This window comes from Xiphophorus maculatus, chromosome 6 (genome assembly GCF_002775205.1).
Source record: "Xiphophorus maculatus strain JP 163 A chromosome 6, X_maculatus-5.0-male, whole genome shotgun sequence".
Lineage (NCBI taxonomy): Eukaryota > Metazoa > Chordata > Actinopteri > Cyprinodontiformes > Poeciliidae > Xiphophorus > Xiphophorus maculatus.
Genome location: NC_036448.1, coordinates 18,112,594 through 18,135,521, shown reverse-complemented (window position 1 = coordinate 18,135,521; position 22,928 = coordinate 18,112,594). Strand labels below are relative to the sequence as shown.

The following is a 22,928-nucleotide window of genomic DNA, read 5'->3' as shown; positions in this document are numbered from 1 at the left end:
CATTTTTTTGTTTATACTGTTACTTCATTTATTCCTTTTAAGTGTGATTAAAGCTTTTTCCAGTCAACGCCCTAGAAAAAGTTGCACAATTTTATCACTTTTTTTGTCCAGGCTTCCTTAAATTTTTTGCATATTTTCTGTGCAGTGTAAAGATGTAGGCAATCTTAAAAGTTCAGACATCGTTACACGACTCCAGTCTCAATATATTTTGAAATTTTATGTTGGTTTTACTATTGATTTCACATTCTGTTTCCTATCAATTTCAGTGTAACCAATCAGCTGCAAAGCTCCAGCTGATTGGTGTCATACACCATCAGGCAGTTTCTCTTAGATGTTCTTCTTATCCACATTAAGACATGAAGGTAATCTGTTGCAGAAGCATCAGACCCGTTGAGAATTATTCCTCACACTATTACTCAAACAGTAAAAAAAAACCCCAAAAAACAACTGTAATTATTTGCATCACTCCTTAATGTTCAACTCAGAAATTTGTGCTTTTGTAAATTTATTCCACTTTATCGCTCCTTCCAACCCTCCCCCCCCATTTGCATGTTCTTGTTCTGTGGGAGAATCCTGGCATACCTGGATAAAATCCAAGCATACAATGGGAAAACATGCAAATTCCACACAGAAAGGTTCCATATGAGATTTTGTTTTGTAAGATGTCTGTTAAGTTAACCACCACTTTATTACTCTGCTAGATTTGTTTTCCATCTGTTTCTTTTCAACTTTTTGTCATATGGAGTTTGTTTAATTTCTTTGCAGTTTAACACTGACATTCCACCCAAAAAGTGAATGTCTCCATTTCAGATTCTAACAACAAAATAAGAACACTTGTTACGTTCTTTTTAAAAAAATGATTTGAGTCACTTTCTGCATAGTCTTTTAGTATTTGTAGTACTTTTTGATCAATGACTAGATCATAACTAATGCTCTGTCATTTTGAGATAGCAGTTAACTTGCACTTTTTAACATCCCAGTTAATCTCTTTAACAGCCTACATAGCCTTACAGCCATAGGTTAAAGCATGTTCTTATCTTGAGTGAAATGACTCATTGACATTGGCTGACAGGTCACCAGAGAGGAAGTCATTTTTCCAGAAACCGCATTAAACACGGATTTCAGCTTGCAAATATGCTTCTCTGCAGTTTTTTGGTTTTTGGAAAAAAAACAAAAAACTGTTTCACTTTCCCTGATGCAACTTTAACAGTGTTTAGCAATGAAGACCACTGAACATTTGGAGCAATAGAAAGGAAGGTTACAAGCCTGAGACTATTCAAATTGTTAAGTACTGGGGTGAAAGCCCCTTAATTCTTTCTGTGACACTGAGTTCCAAATACCATTTCCTTATTTTCAGAAAAGAATAAAAATAAACTTTAATCTACATCAAACTTGAAGTGAATATTTTCCTCGCTCTTTGTCTGCTGAAGAATTTTATCTCCTTTCCTGGAAATCTGCAACCCATTATGAATGGGAGGAGCAACTTGCTGCTTATTCTTCTGAGCCTGGACTTCATCTCAACAACACTCTGTTGCTGCCAACAGAAACAGTCATGGGGCTGCTGCTGCCTGTGCTCTTCAGCTGCTTGTTTGCGCTGCTTGGAGGACTGTACCTTCTCGGAGTTTTCCGAAAGAGACGTCCAGGAGAACCCCCGCTTGACAAAGGTCTCATTCCTTGGCTGGGCCATGTCTTGGAATTTCGCAGAGACAGTTTTAAGTTTCTGGAGAGAATGAAGAAAAAGCATGGTGATGTTTTTACGGTGCAGCTTGGAGGATATTACTTTACATTTCTGCAGGACCCCCTCTCCTTTGGGGCTTTTGTTAAGGAGAGTCGAGAGAAGCTGGACTTTAATAGTTTTGCAGAGCAGCTTGTTAACAGGGTTTTTGGCTACAAAGCTGTCCAGAATGATCACCATGTCCTGCAGAATGCCAGCAATAAGCACTTGAAGGGGGAAGGGCTGGAAATAATGACACAAGCCATGATGAGTAACTTGCAAAACCTTATGTTGCACAGCGTGGGCTCAGGCACAGGTCAGAGCCCCTGGAAGGAAGATGGACTGTTCATCTACAGCTACAACATTGTTTTCCGAGCCGGTTATTTGGCTTTATTTGGAAATGTGCCACACAAGTCTGAGGGAGGTGAGGAGAAAGCCAAAGAGAAGGACAGAACTCATTCAGAAGCTCTGTTTTATGAATTTCGTAAATATGACCAGCTCTTCCCCAACTTGGCATATGGAGTCCTTCCACCAAAGCAGAAGTGGGAAGCTGACAGGCTGCAGTCCTACTTCTGGGATGCTGTCTCTGTGCAGAACATGAAGGCCAAGGACAACATCAGTCGTTGGGTGTGGGACATGCAGCAGTCCAAAGAAGAAGTGGGCATGAACGAGTCAATGATCAACAGGTACATGTTTGTGCTTCTTTGGGCCTCTCAGGGCAACACTGGACCCTCTTCGTTCTGGCTTCTCCTCTTCCTTCTGAAACACCCTGAGGCCATGAAAGCAGTGAGGGAAGAGGTTGATAAAGTTTTGAAGGAGACGGGGCAGGAAGTCAGACGTGGTGGGCCCTTGGTAGACCTGACCCGTGAAATGCTCATGAAAACTCCAGTGCTAGACAGCGCTGTGGAAGAGACCCTCCGGCTCACTGCTGCACCCCTCCTTACCAGGGCTGTGCTCCAGGACATGACTCTCAAGATGGCCGACAGGCGTGAATACTTCATCCGCAAAGGTGACAGGATGTCAATCTTTCCTTACAGTGCGGTCCACCTTGACCCAGAAATCCATCCTGACCCGCATGCATTCAAATACAATCGCTTTCTGAACCCAGACGGCAGCAAGAAAACAGACTTTTTCAAAGATGGAAAGAAAGTGAAGTACTACAACATGCCCTGGGGGGCGGGAGTCTCCATGTGTCCTGGGCGATTCTTTGCCACCAATGAGCTAAAACAGTTTGTGTTCCTCATGCTGGTGTATTTTGAGTTTGAGCTGAAAAACCCTGAGGAGGAAATTCCTGAAATTGACTTCAGACGTTGGGGCTTCGGATCGATGCAGCCCATCAGAGATGTTCAGTTTAGATACAGACTCAGATTTTAAAGACCTCTTTCAAAACATGTTATAGTTATTCTGTGAGTATTATTCTGTGACTATTCATTGATTAAATAGCCTTACACTAATCGTATGGGGATCTTGTAAAAGCTAAACAAGAATAATAAAAATATATTGTAAATTGCTGAAATACCAATTCTGTAAATGTGATTAAAGAAAACTTTTTTCTGTATGTTTCAATATCTTTTTACATACCATTTTCTTTTTTCACCAGAAACGCCAGAAACTAGAAATTTATTCAATTAACACATTTTGAAGACCTGTTTTCTATTCAGAATAAAATGTCGGAATTAAATAATTAAACAAGTTAGGCAGCATTCAACAATGTTGTAGTTGGTTTCCATTAACACATTAACAAAAGAAATCTTGCTTTAAGAATGTTTTTCTTCTAAATTCTTTTTTTAAGTATCATTTACTGGTCTAAGATGTAATTATCCCACTCTGGTAAACAGTTTTTTTTTTCTAAACAGTTTTCATATGGTTTTATGCTGTTTTATTGTAAGCCCTAAAACTGTGAACAATCTATCGAATACGAGATGAATGTGCTCCTTGGCTTCCTGGGTGTATGGTCTGTAAACAAGTTTCTCCTTCATTAGTTTCCCTATTAAATCCAAGTGAACTTTTATTTTGTGTTTCTATTGTACGCTCTTTTTCTGTTTTTTTTTTTTTGCTTCACTGTTTCTTTTAACACACAACTTTAACCCCACCCTTATCTGTGTCATAACCGTGGTGGTTGATAAATCTCATGTGTTTTTGTTTATTAAGAAGATGATTTATTGAGAAGAGTTTTGGAAGATGGGTGACATTATTAATAAATGGTTCTGTGACCTGAATAGTACCCCTTTTTTTCCTTTCAACTTACCAAAACCATGAGTCAGTTTTTTTTTTTTTTACAAGGAAAGCTTATATGAACACTCAAGCTTTTCTGGCATTTTTAACATCACAAAATATAAACAATTGTCATTTTGTATTTTGTAATTTAAAGCTTACAATCACTTACTCACATCTGCTGATAAATTAGTTTCTTAGTGTATCACTCTGGTTTCTTTTGGATCAGTTCAAAAATTTAAATGTTAATTTATTTGGCCTCAAAGTCAAATGTAAAAGTTTGTTAAACAAAGTTTTCATTGTCTTATCATCGTTTTACAACCTCAGATAATTAACTAAGACTTTCCTTTCAAAAAGAGTTTAGACAAATACATAAAAAGGGCCTTTTTATTATAAGTTATAATACAAATGTTCTATTACAGGAAGTATCTAATAAATTTCCAATACACATAAAAGATCACACTTCTAACCAAATTAAGACTTTGTGTTTACTTCCATTTATTTTAATTAGTCCGTTTGTGCCAAATGTGACAATTACCCTAACTTTAGCTCTTACAAGTGCATTCTTAACCCTAACTTAAGCTTAACCGTCTTTGTTATAGCACAAAACAGGAAAGACATCAGATGTGATCTTCCTGATGAGATAAAAAATAAAAACAGCAAGTCCTTCATTTATCTGTGAAAAGATCTGGAAAATATGACAGACATTTGCTTCGGAATGAATGACACAAGAGAGATTACATCAAAGGCTGTATCACCACATGACACACTTATTTTGTAAGCCTTAGCTTGTCAAGCAACCACAAAAAATTTAAGCATTGCTTGTTTGAAAGCATTGTGAAAAGAAAAAGTATTTTTCACTACAAAGGTTTTATCAGTTGATATTTTTTTGCTCCTTCTTTGTTGCCTTGATTACAAGTCTCTTGTTATTGTCATGCAAGAAGACCCATTCACAAACCATATGCAGTGTTCTGGCTAAGGTTAACAGGTTCTCTGTTCATCATCCCCCCAATGTGTTGCAATCTACCAAGAAACACACTAAAATCATAATTCTCCCACCATAGTGTTTTGTGGTGTTGTTTAATCCATACTGATCATTTTTCTGCCTTTTCAGATTTTTTTCATAATTTATTTGCTTATAGATATTGCCTTTTTAGTTTATTCCTTGTGTTAGTTCACTTATTTTTATTGTTTGTGTTTTGGACTTGTTCCCTAAGCACAAACACTTACTGTTTATGCTAGCTTCAATTTTTCCTTTCATCAAAGGTTTTTGTGTGTCAGCTTTGTTCTTTCTCCTTTTCTCAGCTTACCAGAATACCTTCCTTTCCAGATCTTTTCCAGCTGCCCTTATTTACCTCTGATTAGTCCCTGTGTAGCAGTCTCTTCTTTCCCTTTGTGTATTTATATTTCTAGTTTGCATTGTTCTCCTGGTTTCTCTGTCTAGCTTTCATAGTTCTCAGTTGTTCCCAGTGGAACAACTGGTTTGTTCTTCATTTTAAGTTTCTTTTTGTTCATTTTTTCATTAAGCTCTCTGCAGTTTGGTCCTCCTCAACCCCCATCCATGACATTTTGTACAGGTCTAGGGTTTTGCTTACATAAAGATTACTAAATAGGGACAGGAGCCGACCTGTTAAGCTGTCGGCTTGACAAAGCTCAGGTCAGTTATGAACCTGAAACTTATTCTCTCTTCCAGTATGGTCTGGCAATTTATTTTTTATTCAAATACTTTCTTATAATGTGGTTACAATGATTTTCTCTGGTTTTTTTCTTATGCATACTTGTGGAACCGGTGTATTTAGAGTAAGATGAGGTACCCTCTGGGGTCTCTCTAATTTAACATGTAAAATTTCAGTAAATCTTCAAAAATTGTGAGCCTTATGAACCAAGTCAGTCATTTAAATTTTCTCCCTTCCAATAGTATGTTTGGATTTGACTTGAAAATAATCTCCATTTGTATTTGTCGTTTAAACCTAGCCAGGTTAATGGACTTTACCCAGTTTAGATCTAGGTAAAGCTCTCAGCTGGGTATTTCCAAGTATTTCCAGTAACTAACTTGCCAAATAAAGACAGTACAGGAAAGGCCAACAAAAAAACTATCAATACAAGTTAAATTACAGAGGGTAAATCACATTTCAAAAACTTAATTTTAAATATTTTAGAAAATTTACATTTGAAAATATGACTGCAGGGTAAATTTTAAAAAAATAATATGCAATTTTTTGTTTAAGATTTTACAGTTTAATATTAATGTTTGAATTATAATTCAACTGTTTTGCTACTACCTGGTGGAAAAGGTAAACGTGTTTTGCCTAAGTTGATTTATGTTTGTGGTTAAGAAGTTAGCATTAAACAAACTGGTTAAAATATCTGTATATCATGTGAAATATGTAATATTATAATTTTATTTAAATGGTTGATTCCACAGTAGTTTTTCCTTACAGTAAATTCTATGCTGTTTTTTGCCACAGTGAAGAGAATGCATTTTATATCAGTTGCTTACAGCTTAAATCTATGACACCTTATTTCTGGATGAATGAATGTGGTTGTAGTGGTTGTGATGCTGCCATCAATAAATAAACAGTTTGTCAGTCACGGTCATGTAGCCGGATGAGCTGCAGAACAATGGGTCTTTTGGTGGCATGCTGGTCTTCTGAGAGGTCTGCCTGTACTTGGTGGAGAAGGGTTTTGATGAAAAATAAGCCATTGTCGTTGTCATCCTGCAACTGAGCCAGTACACTGAAACAATTCCTTTGGATGTCAGCAAGGATATTCCTCCATTAAGTCTAGAAAGAGGTTATTTTTTCCATATGTGGACAGGTAAGTAACCTCTTGCTCCCTCTTAACTCCCACACTCATATACCCTCTGTTCCCCCTGCCCCTTTTCTTCTCTTATTAAGATGTAGGTTATTTCACTTGATCTAATAATCTAAAATAAAAGGTTGAATTTGAACCAGTACTTGTGTTTCACTGCATACACAAGTTGATGAAATAAGTTTAAATAACAGAAAATCAAGGCAGCAACAATATCTGTAAAGAAACCACAAACAGCAACATGATTTATGCAACATTATTTTGAGATTGTTTTATAGTGGTTTGAAAGCAATTTGAAGTAATGTAAACACTGTGAAAAATTTCTGTCTAGAACCGATTAATTGTGTGATCCCGACTTCTGTGAGTGCAGTGGAGAGGAAACAAAAGTTTGTTTTGAGTATAAATATGAGTACTTTGTTTGTTTTTTGCATAGTTTCTCGAGATGACTTCGACTGGGAATTAATCCTGCACTAACGATTGGATTGACCCAAGTTATGACAAACTGGGATGTATCATCTAAATCTGAAGTGCCTTATTTTACTGACCAGATTAGCAAATGCACCAAATGCTTAGAAATACCTCAACCTTGAACTCTTCTTGTTTGCTGATATTTATTTCGAAGGCCACAGCAACAATGCTGTTATCGTTTCACCTTGTCAGTAACAAAGTTTGGATAGGCCATTCACCTGTTTGTGATAGTGTCTGAGATAATCAATCGTTTCAACATGGATGCAAAGGAGTCTAGAATTGAAAAAAGCCATGACTGCCATCTAGTGGACATTTTTTAGGATCAAGCTAATGAATGGACTCCACTATAGATGTGAATTTTGTTTTTGTTGTTATAGTTACGGTATTGGTGAATAAGCAAGAACTTCTGTGTTGCATCTCTGACTCTATCAATGATTCTAACCAGGTCTGTTGTTCCTTCAGCTGCTAGATTTTACAATGACTGAACAGTTAAGAGTTTAGAGGGTGAAGTTAAAGTTTAACGTTTTGTAGTTTTGTGACCTAAGGTATCTTATTTTGTTTATTTGGATCGGTGTTGATTTTTGCTGCCATGCAGTTTGAGTAAATATCTTAAAAAAAAAAAAAAAACTTGCACATGCAGAATATTTTCCCTTCTTACTTGCAATAAACATTAAGTTCAGTCAGACTAGATGGAGAGAGCATTTATGAACACTAACTTTCAATTGTTGTCACAGATTAATAATTGTTGCCACAGATTAATAATTGCCTCTTGAGTGTTCCATGGTGAGATGGGCAGGGCAAGGCAAATATAATTACATGGCACCTTTCAGCAACAACACAATTCAAAGTGTCTTGCATGATGAAAACATAGTTTTAAACCAGAAAATTCTTTGCCTTATTTGACTTGCTCTAGCTACAGGGCTACAGTGTTGCAGTTCATATTATCCAGCTGGAAGATGTTAATGATTATTTAAAGTCCTTAGCCACACATTTCCAAAAAGTTTGCAAAAGTTTACAAGAGTTTGCTGTGTACAACATCGCCATCTGGTGGCTAGACATGTTTAGTAGATGTGCAACTCACCTACATAATGGTTCAGTTATTGTTGCGTTACAGCAAAAAAGGTCCCAGGTTACATTCTTGGGGTTGGGGAGTGTGGCGCCTGTCTGTGTGGAGTTCTCTTCTATGAATGACTGGATTTTCTCCAGGTACTCTATTTTGCTCCTACAGTCTAAAAACATGCCTATTGAGATAATTAGTTGTTTGAAATTGTCCTAAGGTGTGAGTGTGTTCATGTCTGTTTGTCATGTAATAGGTGGGAAACCCATGACTTTTTTACCTTCTGTATCAAACACTGATCTCTGCAGTTAGATGGTGGTTTTCATTAATCAGAATGAGAGAGTAAATTTGGACAGATAAAAGTATTTCAAGCTTAAAGGTTTTGTGGGATTGTTATAGAATCACACAAATTCTTTAATTTGCTACACATTTCCTGACCACATTATCTAATGTTTTTTTTTCTTTATAGCAATCACAAAGCCTTGACCTTGAAGGTTAATATTTCAAGCTGATTGCCTTCTGTTATGTCCTCATTAATAAAAAAAACCTAATGCACAACACATCACTTAGTGTACACAAAGTTGTGGTCCAAGCTTTTTGCATCAGAGTGCATCAAACACAATGGCTACACTGAAGCAATCTGAGGAAATCCTGTAGCATTGCTAGCAGTGTTATCAGTGTCTGGAGTTCACTGAGTTATAGAGGAAGGCAACAGCACTGAGGAGGAGCCGCAATAATGCATCACTGATAGTTGGAATGACCCTGACTAGGTCTACTGTGCCTTTAGTCTTGCCTCAACTTCATCACTGACATGGTCAGTTAAGACAAGATGATGCTAAAGATTAAAGCTCTGCAATTCTGCAAACAAGGTTTTGATGTTTTGATCATTACAATTATATTTCATAAGTTGGATTCTGATTCCTTAAAGGAAAATCTCTGCAGCATGTGTACAAATTACCTGAAAATGTTAAAATAATATATTTATTTATTTTTTCTAAAAACATTAAATACTGCTAAAAATGCTGAATCATATAGTATTTTCTAAATGACATGATTTACTCATTATTTTTGCAATTTTATTTCTCCTCAGATGTCTTTAAATAATGAAAAAATATATATTTCAACTGCTTTCTGACTGTTCTTTAATTTCCACTCATAGTGAGCTGCTTCATTGAAACGTGGGAGGCTCAGGCTGAGGAAAGTTGTTGACATCCTCCTCAAGGCTTTTCATCTTAGTTGTTTCAGCGTTGTCCAGCCTTAGCAAAACTGGCACGGGACGCACTCGACCTCAGGGTAGGAGATGCTCGGCTGAGAAACTGGGAGAAAAAAAAAAGTGAACAAATGCGATGGGACTGCCACCACTCACAGGCTGCCTGTGGGATAGTCCCTCACAGCCTGGTGAGGGTGCTTTAATGATAGCGTTGGGAGAGGATGAGAGAGGAGGAGTCCAAGCACTAAACTGAATATTTCTTTTCTTTTTTTTTTTCCTTTGGTGTCTTGTGTCACTCTTTTCTGTGAGGGGTAGAGGAAGAGGAGGATAAAGGAGGGGCATCCAAATCACAGACTAGAGCTTGATTTGTTACATAAACATGGACCTTCACAGCCCCCAGTCTGCTCACATCAAATTTGTTCTGTAAATATATGTGGATGAAACTCTTGGTATGACATTGGTGGTGGCCAAGGAGAGTTGTCGAGATGTTCACTCCCCAGTGCTGCATCACTTCACCTCACAGCTCACAGAAACCTCTCAAGGCAAGGCTGTTTGTAAATAGAACCATTACTTTTTATTCTTAAATTATTTTCATCATTATCTCTTAAAACAATAAAACATCTATTTAATATTTTAAAAATATATGGTGTTATTAAATTATTAAAAGCAACTCTAACCTTATGAATATTTACAACATTTTTGGGCTATCACGTAATAAGAGTCCTTGTAACAGGAGCAATGTCAAATAATGTCTTGCAGGGGAACTCTGTTATATTTTCCTGGCTATGGGCTGTCCAATCAATATTTATCAGCACCAACAACTGTTTCCCAAAGCTAAAACAGCCTGACTCGTTCGAGGACAAAGGGACAGATCTTTCTTTTTTTAAAGTTAAACAGTTGCTGGGCTGGTGTTGTACTTTGACATGTGTTTCAAATATTATAAGACACTTCCAGGAAAACAAACTGCTGCTGTTTCCTAATTACCTAATTATCACATTATCACAACATGTAGCTAAAGCTACATAGGAGATTTTACAGCCTCTCAAAATATAAATAGTTTTGACCTTACAAAATTCACAAACTAATGCTAAAGAATATGCCTGTGTATATGGACAGTTTGTTTGAAAATGAATATTATATTTTTCATAACTAGCATACAGTATTTAAATCCCTACTCTGTTTACTTCAAGGCAATCTGGAGTAGAAAAATTTGAATTTATCTTATAGGATTTGACTATATTTGGCTGTTCTACTTGCAAAATGCTCTCAAATTTTTTATCTTTTACAAACCCACGTTGAATAACTCAGAGACTTTCTGCCAGATTCTGAATTCTGGCAAGATCTTTCCAAAACCTTATTTTTCATACTGTGAAGTGACTTGATGATTTTGATGCATGACTGATCTAACTATGATGATAAAAAAGTTAAAATCTTTCTTTATTTTCTGCTTTCTGACAAAAACGACTCGTATTTGGAACTTTTTTTATTTCATCCACCTTAAATCTCAGTTACACATGAAGAAAACTAAATCGGAGACATGATGCTGCCACCACCCTATTTAACTGAGGGTATGCTTGTCTCTTGGTGATATGCAGCATTGTTTGAGCTTTACTTATCTTTTGAAAATGTGGCTGCAACTATGACCTATTCCTTAGAAGATTTTAGACAAGCCTGGATAGTTTCTTTTCATATTGTAAGCACATCTCATGTTATTTAGACAGAAGGAAGCACCAACCTTTCTGTGTCGAGTCATGGAATTTGATTTAAAGACAGGCATACGTTGGGTCATTCAGCTGTTTAAAAACAGCTTTAGCCTCTATGTCAGGGTGCACAAACATACAATAGGTCTGATCATTTTAAGGCTCACATTAAAATCTGATGCACTAAAATTTTATTTTGGTATTTTAATTATGTGGCAACTCCAAAGCAAAATGATTAGCACATGGCTGCGGTCAGATGCAATGTTTGTCCATCACATTTCAGATGCTGTGAAATGGTGTAGAAATTATAACAAAACACGATTTAACTTGACATGTTGATGTGGTAACTGGGTGTTACCACATCAACTTTAAAAACATTAAAAGGAAAAGCTAAATTTCCATTTCCTTACCAACTAAATCATCTGCATTTTGCGGGTTATTTCTGAAAGATGCCAAATGTGTTGCAACTAAAAAACATGTGCCTGTTGGTCCCTAAGGCTTATCACATGTCAAAACTCCAAATGGTGCGGTCAATCCAACAGCCTTTCCCTTTCTCATTTTCTTGCTGCATCAGTTCTCTTAGATGAAGAGTCTTGCCTCTGAGGTGAGGCCCCAGGTCAAAGGGTTCTGCAGGCTCAAATGGCTAGCTCTGGGGGTTCTATTTAGACCAAAATTCACTCAAACAAGTGTTTTTGAGGCAAATATTTCTGATAATACTTGCAAGCGCTGCTTCCTTTTGTTTTTGTGATAAATAGTAAATGGCTGTGTGATTTGGACATCAACCAATTTGTCAAGTTGTAACCAATAGGAAAAAGGATCTGCAGTAGCGACCATTCAACCCAAGAGGCCAGCACTGAGACGGTTTGATAAAATATTGCAGGATTTGACATATTTGCATGAAAATGTCAAAAGTTGCACAGCACATTAAGATAGAACAGAAGCACCCCATGCTCAACAGAAATGAACTCATTTGACTTTTAACTTTGTTATCACCATTATGTTCTCCTTTACATTGGCGTTTGTGGCTGGATGGGACAAAATCCAGCCACAAACTCCAAGATTCATGACTACTTTTATAAGGCACTGTAACAAATTTTGTTACTGTTGAAGCTACAGCCTTTGCTTATTAATGTAAGCAAAGTAGAATTGTTGAGCATTACTCTTTGCTTTATAACCATATAAATATCACAGCAAAAGATTACCAATGACCATGTAAAAGAAACACTGTAAAACAATCACTGTGACAATGACCAGGCTTCTATCATTAATGTAAACCAGACGCCAAGCCATTTATCTGTCCTCTGTTCAAAAATAATTTCTCGTTCCAAATTCTGACAGCAAGTTCTGGCAAACAGAATAAAGTCAGGGAGGAATTAACTTTCCAGTTTTAATTTTCCATGAATCACACCCCAGTCTCCTCCCCCCTTCTGTTCTTTGTTGTGTTGTTACTGACTAAAAGAAACAACTGACTATGTGTGTGAGAGCATTTGATAAAGAAACTCCTTCACTTATGTGAGAAAAACTCAAATATATTTAATAATGTTAGCCATTGGGTTGCAATTGAGCAAGGTGACAGCTAAAAGTTTTAACCCAAAGTTGGAAAAGACATGTTGCAGGAATGCAGAGAGTGATCTGTTCGGTTTTCTGTTATCTGGCTATCTGCCGGGATGAAAGATCTAAATATTATGACACTTGACATGACTGAGCGTACCTGCTGGTTACATTTTAGCTGATCTGCAACAAGGCAAGGTGGCTTATGTCTTGGTGACACTTTTGTCCTAAAAGTCCCTTTCTTTGTCTCCCTAAAGTTGTTTCTTCATTACTGCCACCCTGTGTCAACTCTTATGTAATCGACAAATAATAAAAAGGTTGCAAATCTGCAACTGTTATAGCCGACTGTGAAACCTATGGGACTGAATCGGAAAGAAATTGATGTAAACATATCACAGGACCCAATTGTGAAGTCTTAAAATTGCATATCCATTTACTCAGTGAGCTATTGCTGTGTATAAATCTTTGGAGGCATGATAACATAAAACCAAGATATAGATGGAAAAACAGAAGCACAGAGAGCAAGACAAAGTAAGAGAAAAAGCGAGAGAAGGAGACTCATCATCTGTTGCAAATGGGGCGAAGGGGTGGTGGGGGGAAGGGGCTTTAGACTGTGTTGCGAATAACACGTTCCCTCAACTGAGTGTTCGTTTCAATCTGCAGTACAATATTCTCAAGTCTGGACCCTTGGATCAGGGTCATTTGCCAGAGGAGGATTTTTTTCTTTTTTTTTTTTTTTTTTGCGGCTCTCAGTTTTTTTTTGTACTTCCTTCTTGGGCAGAAGACTGGTGTAATAGAAACCAGACACAAGCCAGCATGTGAGGCATCCATCCACTATAGCGAGACCTCACTTCTTTGCAGACTAGGCTAACAGGATAAGAAGGAAATTCTCGACCAGGAAATTAAGCCTCCGCTTTAGTTTTTAGTTAATCTGGATGTTAATATGACGGGAAAAAACAAGTGCTTAGGGATGGAGTTGTCCCATAATGAGTCAGGCTGTGCAGAAATAACTAGGGAGGACAAGTGAGGACTCCAGAATGGGAAATTCATGTGCAACTTTTTCAGGTGAGTTAATTCTGTTAAATTTTGTTTCCCAAAATGCACTCTGTGAAATTCTACTGGTAACTCTTTGCTCATGCTTTTTGCTGATATGAATATGTTTTTTTTACTGGTATGTATGTATTTCTTGAAGGTCCAGATTTAAAAATCTAAATTTAAATGCTTGTTGTTTATTTAAATGTCATCATTTGATTCAAAACTAATAATAATGCTGATCTTTTTCCTTACTTTTTCATTATATTTTTTTATTATACACTTTATATATTAATACAGTTTTTGATATAATGTAATGTAATGCTTAGAATAAAAAGGTAAAAGAAAAAGAAACTATTTTGGTGATATATGAACAAATCTATAAGAAATAAATAAAACAAACTGATCTCAGTTTGAATTTTACGAAAAGCTGAAATTTATATATAGTGAATAACATTTTTGTATGAATTTTCTGTGTCTTTTTCCATGGATTTTCTTCTTGTTAGTTTCAAAACCATACATTTTTGCTCAACCATGCAAACTATGTTGACTGAACTTTTGTTTTTGGGTTTGATCTAGGAGTAGAAAGAAATAGTGTGCAACAAAAATCCGTCCTATATAAATGTACTGCAGTTGGTCAAAATGCATTTTTATATCTGTGTTTAATGATTAGTTGCTTAAAATCAAAATCAAAATCAACATAATGTAGGATCATAACAATACAAAAACATAAAATAGTAAAATGATAGGAAAAAATGTTTCCCTTTGAAACAATGCCAGAGTTTTCTTTTCTAAATTAATACAGTTTAAATTTGCAACAAATTATACTTGCAGGCAATTTTTAATTTATATTTTGCCTATATCGAAATGAAATTTTTTTTATTGTCCCACAGTGGGGAACAGCTTTGGTGCAATAGCAGCAAAGTGACAGGCTATCAAAGCAAGTAGGAATGTAAATGTAGTAAATGAAACAAAAGATATATGTTTATTGAAAGAACAAATAGACACTGACAAAGCAGTGGAAAGCTGGCTAGCAACAAGACGTCCCTGTTGTTGTCACTTGTTAAACTATTTTATTCAGGCTAGATAATGCTGTGATAAACACCATAACTGTTCTTGCCCAGGTCTCGCTTGAAAAAGAGATTTTTAATCTCAATGAGACATTAAATAAAGGTTACAAATAAACAAGAAGGTATATTTAAATATAAGTAACTGAACTGAACAGGGCTGTTGTAGTGCCATTCTGGAGCAGACATTTTCAACCCGTCATATTTTCAACTCTCTCCTGCACCGGGAGTCCTGGTAGAAGAGGGAAGACTTTCTGGTTGGGGCAACAAGCCTCTACTGTTCTCTCAGATGGTTGGGTGGATGGCATATCACACAAGGCAGTACAGTATCATAGTCGTGAGATCAACATACAGACTGAGTGAATGAAAGTGCTAAGCTGTCTCCTCTTCACAGCTCTTATTGCCTCACAGTATCTGCAGTGATGTTGGCCGTGAGGAGCGTATGACCCTGTGCAATCTTATGTCATCCTCTTTTTTTGCTTTTTGCTCTGGTGCTCAACTAGCAGCATGTTGTGCTAAAGCACTTTGACAAGATCAAACTTTGAACTAAAAAGTCTTCCATCAATCCACATGGTTGCCATTTTATTTCCAGCCTTTGGTCCAGCTGTAAGGGTGTGGTGATCATGGGTCTGATTCATTTATGACAATGACTCCTAATTGTAGTGCCTGATGAAGGACTTTGTCTTTTAATCTATTCTCCTCTATTTTGTGCAATTTTCTTCAGTTTTAACAGGCATTCACTTGAAAGCAGTCCTATCTAGAACAGAATCCCACTGTGGTGAAAATCTTTGTATCCCATATGTTTGACATTCTGTTTGGATTGTGATCAAAATAAGAATACGAAACTACAGAAATTGTTTGTAATGTATTCACTGGTTGTTTGTTTTTTTCTTTTACTGGTGTTTGAGCAGAGAAGAGACACTAATAAAAACTGATTAACCCCAAAAATCTTTAAAGGGAAAGGGGTAAATTTGTGTCAGGTTTCATGTTTTCCTTCCTATGAAGGGTCTGGAATACAAAATGAATAAATACATAACTTTCCTTTTCATTTTATGAGATTACCATGTATATTTAATCATTTAGGTGTCAACAAATGTTTGACTGTAATCCTAAATTAAGGGCTCTAGATTTGTTTACCCCCTTGTCAATTCACACCCATTATTTCACACCTAAAATTGCCATTTATGCCATTCTTACTTCTCTTTTGTACCTACAGATAAACCTTTTCATATCTTTATGTAAACCGTTGAAGATAATTTTATTTTTCAGTCTAGATAAGTAATTTTATAAATTAAGGTGAGAAATGTTCACATGACTGCTCAAATCTCAGTGTTATTTTGGTTCGATAGCAAACTATAATATATTTTTGAAATATGTTTTTAAACCATTTATTTTGGTTCTAATTTCTTTTTGGCCTTTTTTTTAATCTTTTAAAATCAGAAAAGTTTGACACAAACTAAATAACTCCGATAGACATTGAATTTATTGGATTCATTTAACATTTCTTTACAGGAAACTATCAGGATAATTTTGAAAATGTATTTAAATAAATTCAAAGCGGGGATGAAATGTTCCCCCGATGGGTATATATTAATGCATGTTTGGTACAAAGTGGTTTGAATGATCACTTCAGGTCGTTATTCCACCTTAGAATATAATTAAAAGGCCCTGAAATGACATAAATAAAATCAGCCAAATCTTTGATTTGTTGTGTTATGTGACGGTATGATTTTGTTGTTTGTTTTTAATTTTTTTCCTAGGGTTTTAGTTGAAGAAGCAATCACCAAGAGTCACAATAAACATAAGTTTCTGCTCCAGGAAAAAAACTGTGGTTTGGCACCAGAAATTATGAGTTCAATGTCTATCAATATGTCGGTACAATTTCTAATTTTGTCTTTTGTTTTACAGATTGTAGTTAAAAGCTTGTAGGAGCAACATGAGCTGGAGTTTTCTCACCCGCCTTCTGGAAGAGATTCACAATCACTCCACATTTGTGGGGAAAGTGTGGCTTACTGTGCTCATCATCTTTCGCATCGTACTGACAGCTGTTGGAGGTGAATCCATCTACTCCGATGAACAAGCCAAATTCACCTGCAACACCAAGCAGCCGGGCTGTGACAATGTATGCTATGATGCCTTTGCCCCCCTCTCGCATGTTCGTTTCTGGGTCTTTCAGATAATCATGATTTCCACTCCCTCCATCATGTACATGGGTTATGCCATTCACAAGATAGCCCGATCTTCGGAGGATGATCGCAGGAAGCACCAAAGACTTCGCAAGAGGCCGCCCCCTCACACAAGATGGAGAGAAAGTCAGCCTGTTGAGGGGGTCCTGGAGGAGGAAGATGATGACGCTGAACCAATGATCTATGAGGATGCACTGGATGTCCAGGAGGGCAAGGTAGATCCTGTGAGCAGCACTGGCAAAGACCCACCAAAACATGATGGCCGCAGAAAAATCATGCAACAAGGCCTGATGAGAATCTATGTTCTCCAGCTCATGTCACGAGCTATTTTTGAAATTGCTTTCCTAGCTGGACAATATCTACTGTATGGATTTCGAGTTAGTCCCTCTTATGTGTGCAACAGGGTACCTTGTCCACACAGAGTGGACTGTTTTATCTCCAGACCTACAGAGAAAACAATCTTTCTCCTTATTATGTATGTGGTGAGTTGTCTCTGTCTTGTGCTAAATGTGTGCGAAATGCTTCACTTGGGAATTGGCACATTTCGGGACACTCTTCACATGAAGAGGAACCGCGACCGACGTTCCGCATCCTATGCCTACCCATTTTCACGCAACATCACATCCTCCCCTCCTGGGTACAACCTTGTGATGAAAACAGACAAACCCAGTAGGATTCCCAACAGCCTCATCCCCCATGAGCAGAACATGGCCAACGTAGCCCAGGAGCAGCAGTGTACAAGCCCAGACGAGAACATCCCCTCCGACCTTGCAAGCCTGCATCGACACCTGAGGGTTGCTCAGGAGCAATTGGATATGGCCTTTCAAACCTATCAGACCAAAAACACCCAGCAGACCTCCAGAACAAGCAGCCCCGTTTCTGGGGGCACCGTGGCAGAACAAAATCGATGCAATACAGTCCAAGAGAAGCACGGAGCGAGGTCAAGATCAGCCACAGACAAGGCAGCAACCATCGTGAAAAATGTAAAGACCTCTGTATGGATATAGAGATTCATCTATTCTAGGAAACTGACGTTAAAATGAAAGTATCCAGAGTTCGAGAGCTGTAAAGGATGAAGAGTTAACTATGGACAGCAACAAACTAGATTTGAATCACGCTAAGAAAAGACATAGGGACATTAATAGTCTAGTTTTGAATATAAATAAAGAAGTAAGAACACATAGACTTCAAAGTCAATATCATAAATCTTTACTGTAGTAGTAGATGTTGGTTATGGATAATATGTACCTGCTTAGTTTAGCATCTTTAATTCCAGCTACATTTCATCGCAAACTTTTTCTCTAACATATCATCACAGGAAATTGAAAGGGATTCACTTGGAGCAACTGAGATTTGCAATTAGCAATTGTGGTGGAAAATGAAAGTGAAGCACTTGAATTGCACTATGAATCATTTTGTTTTTTTTACATAGACTATTGATAGAAAAGTGCATGTTTTACATTTAGATAAATATTTTTGGATGAGAAGCAATTTAAATAGAACTATTTTAATAATAGTAGAGAAGAAATAAGGATGTTTCTGGGAAACATTTGCACAGTTTGGTGATCTTCAGACTCAACAGTGTGCAAAGCCCTAATCTGTGTGTCATAATTTTAAAAAAAGCTTTGTTTTGTCATAAAAAGTAGTGAATAAATACAAACTGTAACAATTCTCTCTACTAAAGAGTAATATCTTTTGAGTAGACTATCCATTATTTACAGCTGGAAACTTCAACGAGTACAGACTGTAGTAGGAATCCTGTTCCCATTTAGCCATTTAGAAAACTCGTCCTAAATTCAGATTGATTCAAATGGTATTTTTTTCCTCTGTTATTAAAATGAATTCAAAACAGGGAATACTTCCTTCACTATGTTCAAATCTCAAAGTGCCTCAAACTCTTAAAGACTGTTTTAGCATTCTTTTCATGGTTAAATTAAACAATTTGAAATTTCAAATCTTCTTGTTGTGCAGCAGATCTTTGATTCAGTGACTTATTGCCCAAATTATGGCGTATGGCGAACACAAGTTGTCTATACTTTGATAACAGCTATGCAGTGACAATGCTGTTAAAGTAAAAAAAGAATTTCAAGCTTAGACACTTTAGAATACTTTAATAAAATAATTTAGCTGAAAATAATTATGTCACATTTCACTAATTGCATTTAAAAAACAGTTTTCTATAACTGGTAAAGAATTTAATCCATATTAATACAACATAGTAACACAAATAACTTCAGAGCTTTTTATTGCAGGCAATAAATCTGGCAAGAATGACTCTTCATACTGATAACTTCAAATTATGGCACCTTATTTCCCATAAAATTACTTTGATTTACTCACATAAGGTTAACAATGTCTGCAGTCCAAAATACCTCTTTCTGTGTGTGGTCAGACTTCAAAAACAGGAGGTTTTTGTCCATTCTTCAGAGAATTAAGTAGTGTAAAATTTTGATGATTTCCCTTTTTATACAAGATAAATAAAGGGATTGAAATATTGGGTGTGCAGAATTATTTCTTTTTCCTTTGGCTTTAAGCATCTATGATCTACAAATCTTGGTATCCCATTTGCTCACACATGTACAAACCTTAAGGATGTTGCACATCAACAACTATGTTAGAAGTACCGAGACTAAAAAATGTGCGTCCCTTTTCAAATAAATAAAATAACTTCAAAGGAAAGCAATTAGGCCTTATAGCCATAACTTTGTTGCAATTTATATTAGTAGGGCTATAGGAAACAGTACACTTGTAAAATAAAACACAGCAATATTTCTTATTTCTAAAGCATGATCTGAGTTTTAAAAGCTTGTTTTAGTGCTGTGTAAAAGTATTCATAGCATTTGAACAGTTTCAGGTTTTGTCACATTATTCAACCATAAACCTCAATGTACATGATCAAGATTTATTTTATTTGAACACATGGATATGCTAAAATTGCTCAAGCTCAGTTCAATCTTAGATTGAGAGTCTGTAGACTTTAAACTGCAAGTGACAATTCTTATGTTGTGTTTTCTGCAACAACTTTCTTTAAGCCACTCTTCCAGTTTTGTGGAATGATTAAATAATAGTAAATATGATATATTTTCACCTGAGTGGTAGCCAGTGCAACTCTTCCATAATTATGATAGACCTCATATGGAAGGTCTATCCATAAGAGGTGGTCCTTATGGGTGGTCCTTTATTCACCTTTATTCCTTTATTCACGGTGGACCATCCATAAGGACCACCTCTTATGGATGGTCCACCGTGAATAAAGTAAATTTCCTCCACTTTATTCACGGTGGAGGAAATCATGAATAAAGTCTCTATTTACTGCCTGACCTGTCAGTTTAGTTGGAAGACTGTGTCTTTAAGAACTGCAGTTATCCCATATTGCTTTCCTTTTCAGATAATAGATTGAGTTTTGCCTTCTGAGATGTTCAAATCTTAACTAAAATCATATTACAAGTTGAACTCTATTTACTAATTAGGTAATTTTTGAAGGCAAAGAGTTGTACTTGATTTTATTTAGTGCTGTTGGATTAAAGTTGGCTGAATCCAAATGTACACCACATTATTTTTATTATTATTTTGAAGAAATGTTCAGAACTAGATATTATTTTTGCTACACTTGACAGTTACAGGCTTTTTTAATGCCTTTAACATAACATCAAATAAATGAAAGATATTGATGGTTTGTGATTAATGTGATGAAGTGTGAAACGGTTGAATGGGTGTGAAAAATGTGTTAAGGCACTGTATATGAAATGCTGTCAAATGTAACAGAAGACAAAACACACTTTAATCAAAATGTAGTTAATGTTAAAGGAGTACAATGGAAATACAACATAAAATGGGTTTGCCAAAATTGTTTCTGAGATGCTATTACTTTGGTAAATTTTACTGTTATTAGTATTTCTGCATGCAGTCTTCATTTGTTTACATTAAATGAACAATCTAGCAAACAAAAACTGTGCAAAGTTGGCAGGAACTTCAAAAGGCTGCTGTGAACATAATTCTACTCTTGTTCAAACAACAGGTATCCTGACAATTTTCAAATTACACTTAATTTAGAATTAAGAGAAAACTTAAGAGCCACAGCCAAAGTGCAAAGTTCTTCACAACAAAACAATGGATAGGCTATGCCTTGTATTGCTAAGGAAAGAATTAGCTCAGTTTTCAGGCTTCTTTGTCTAAAAAAAGTAGCAAATAAAGCATCTTCAACAACCTGGTTTGACAGTCTGGACATCCTTAAGCTAAAACCCTTTTGAAACAACTTTTAACTCAGTTCTAGTCTTCTGTCTGCATGGGTGTACACATACATAAAACAAATCAGATTACTGTAAATTAATCTATAGTTTGCAGACAGAATAAAACAGTCATAAATACTAGGAGAAAACATGAATCAACTGTGATATAACCAAAGGTGTACATTTCTCTTTATTAAAAAAAAAAAAAAGACAAGAATGAAACAGATGCCAAGAGCCTCCTTAGCTTCTGTTTGGAACTGTTTGTGGTCTATGAGTGACAACAATCTGTATCTCTATATAAGGAGTAAGGTTTTATGACAGAAACAACACATATCTGAAAGGACGCTACATACACAGTGAAATGTGGTAGCTACACATCATAATCTGGGTTTACTTTTATTCAGATGGGACCAAATTTTTCGCAAGGTGGAGGAAATCGTGAATACGTTGTTATAAATATCAGAGAGTTTTGACAAAAAGCTTATAAGGGGCAGAGATAAATATTGCCAAGTGAAAATGTGGATTGCTTGCAGACTAAATCCAAGAAGACTTGATATCAGAACAGAATCAAAAACAGGTTCAATAAAAGAACAGCAGGTAAAGAAAGTATTAAACAATTCAACCTATTATCAGTACAAATATTTCTACTTTTTCCATTGACATGAGATTCACACCTATGAACACACAAATAAGCCACACATACAGACATTTTTTTTAACAATTTAGTCCATAAATGAATGTTATGTGTTTGGCCTATGAAAAGATATTCATTGCCACAGTATTGATAGGATTGATAAAACCAAGGAAGACTTCACACAAAATTCTGTTTTAAATCATTATTATTGCATTGATTCTATGCATTTCTAAACTTCTGAATGTTCTAGTGATCATCGTTGGAGCAACAATCTGGACGTGGAAAGGAAGAAGATGTAATCTGGAAGTGGGAAGGAAGGAACCATAACCTGGAAGTGTGAAAGACATCATTTCACCATAAAAGAGCCACAGTCACGCCCCTTTTAAGATTTCTGAAAAGTGATGTTTTCAGGTAGTAACATCATGATGTGTGCTATATTAGAGAATATGGTACTGGCAGGCTTTATATAACTGAATCAATGATGAATAGAAAAATGGACCAGGATATTTTTGGTAAGACTCTGAAGATGTAAAGAATAGAGTGAATTATCAAGTAGGAAAATATTTCCAAAGACACAAACAAATAATCTCTTTATTGGTGTGTTCATTATGCTCCGTGTCATTCCAACATTTTTATGGTAACATTATTTGTGGACAAGTCTGCTTTGATTTATTTACATGTGTGGATTGTTTGGGGTTATTGCTGACATCTGGTGTGAATTTCACATCAATAGAAATTTCAGAAAAATATTCACACAAATATATTCAATATCTATTTTACCCACTGTCTAAATGTATAGGTTATAATCTCCATGCAAATTATGGCTTTTTGCTAAAAAAGAAGGGGAGGGCAAGAAAAGTACTTGTGGGACACAAACATGTTTTTTGAGCCTTTTTGATATTTCACCCATTAATAGAGTTGTTTGTTTTTAAGTTGAACTGTACAGCATACATACAATAAAGGTGAAAAAGTTATTATATAATTTATCATGGCGTCATTTTTGTATTACAAAAATGTGGCATTCTCTGCACGTTTTCACACACACTGACTAAATA

At 36.1% G+C, this 22,928-nt stretch overlaps 2 protein-coding genes across 4 annotated transcripts; both read left to right on the top strand.

The window, feature by feature from the left end:
• Positions 1-1,510: 1,510 nt before the first annotated feature.
• On the top strand, positions 1,511-3,933 carry LOC102227191 (7-alpha-hydroxycholest-4-en-3-one 12-alpha-hydroxylase). Its single transcript, XM_005809443.2, has one exon. The coding sequence runs from the start codon at positions 1,553-1,555 to the stop codon at positions 3,086-3,088; it is 1,536 nt and encodes a 511-aa protein (XP_005809500.1). The 5' UTR covers positions 1,511-1,552; the 3' UTR covers positions 3,089-3,933.
• A 2,651-nt stretch (positions 3,934-6,584) lies between these two features.
• On the top strand, positions 6,585-22,713 carry gjc2 (gap junction protein gamma 2). 3 transcript variants are annotated; one of them, XM_005809442.2, is made up of 3 exons: positions 6,585-6,745; positions 16,733-17,993; positions 22,124-22,713. In XM_005809442.2, exons 2-3 carry the CDS (start codon positions 16,761-16,763, stop codon positions 22,124-22,126), a joined length of 1,236 nt encoding a protein of 411 aa, XP_005809499.2. In that variant the 5' UTR covers positions 6,585-6,745; positions 16,733-16,760; the 3' UTR covers positions 22,127-22,713. The 3 variants fall into 3 exon arrangements, with proteins under 3 accessions (XP_005809499.2, XP_023190708.1, XP_023190709.1); XM_023334940.1 differs by lacking the exon at positions 22,124-22,713 and having other exon boundaries at positions 16,733-19,465; XM_023334941.1 differs by lacking the exons at positions 6,585-6,745; positions 22,124-22,713 and adding an exon at positions 13,524-13,790 and having other exon boundaries at positions 16,733-19,465.
• The last annotated feature ends 215 nt before the right edge of the window (positions 22,714-22,928 follow it).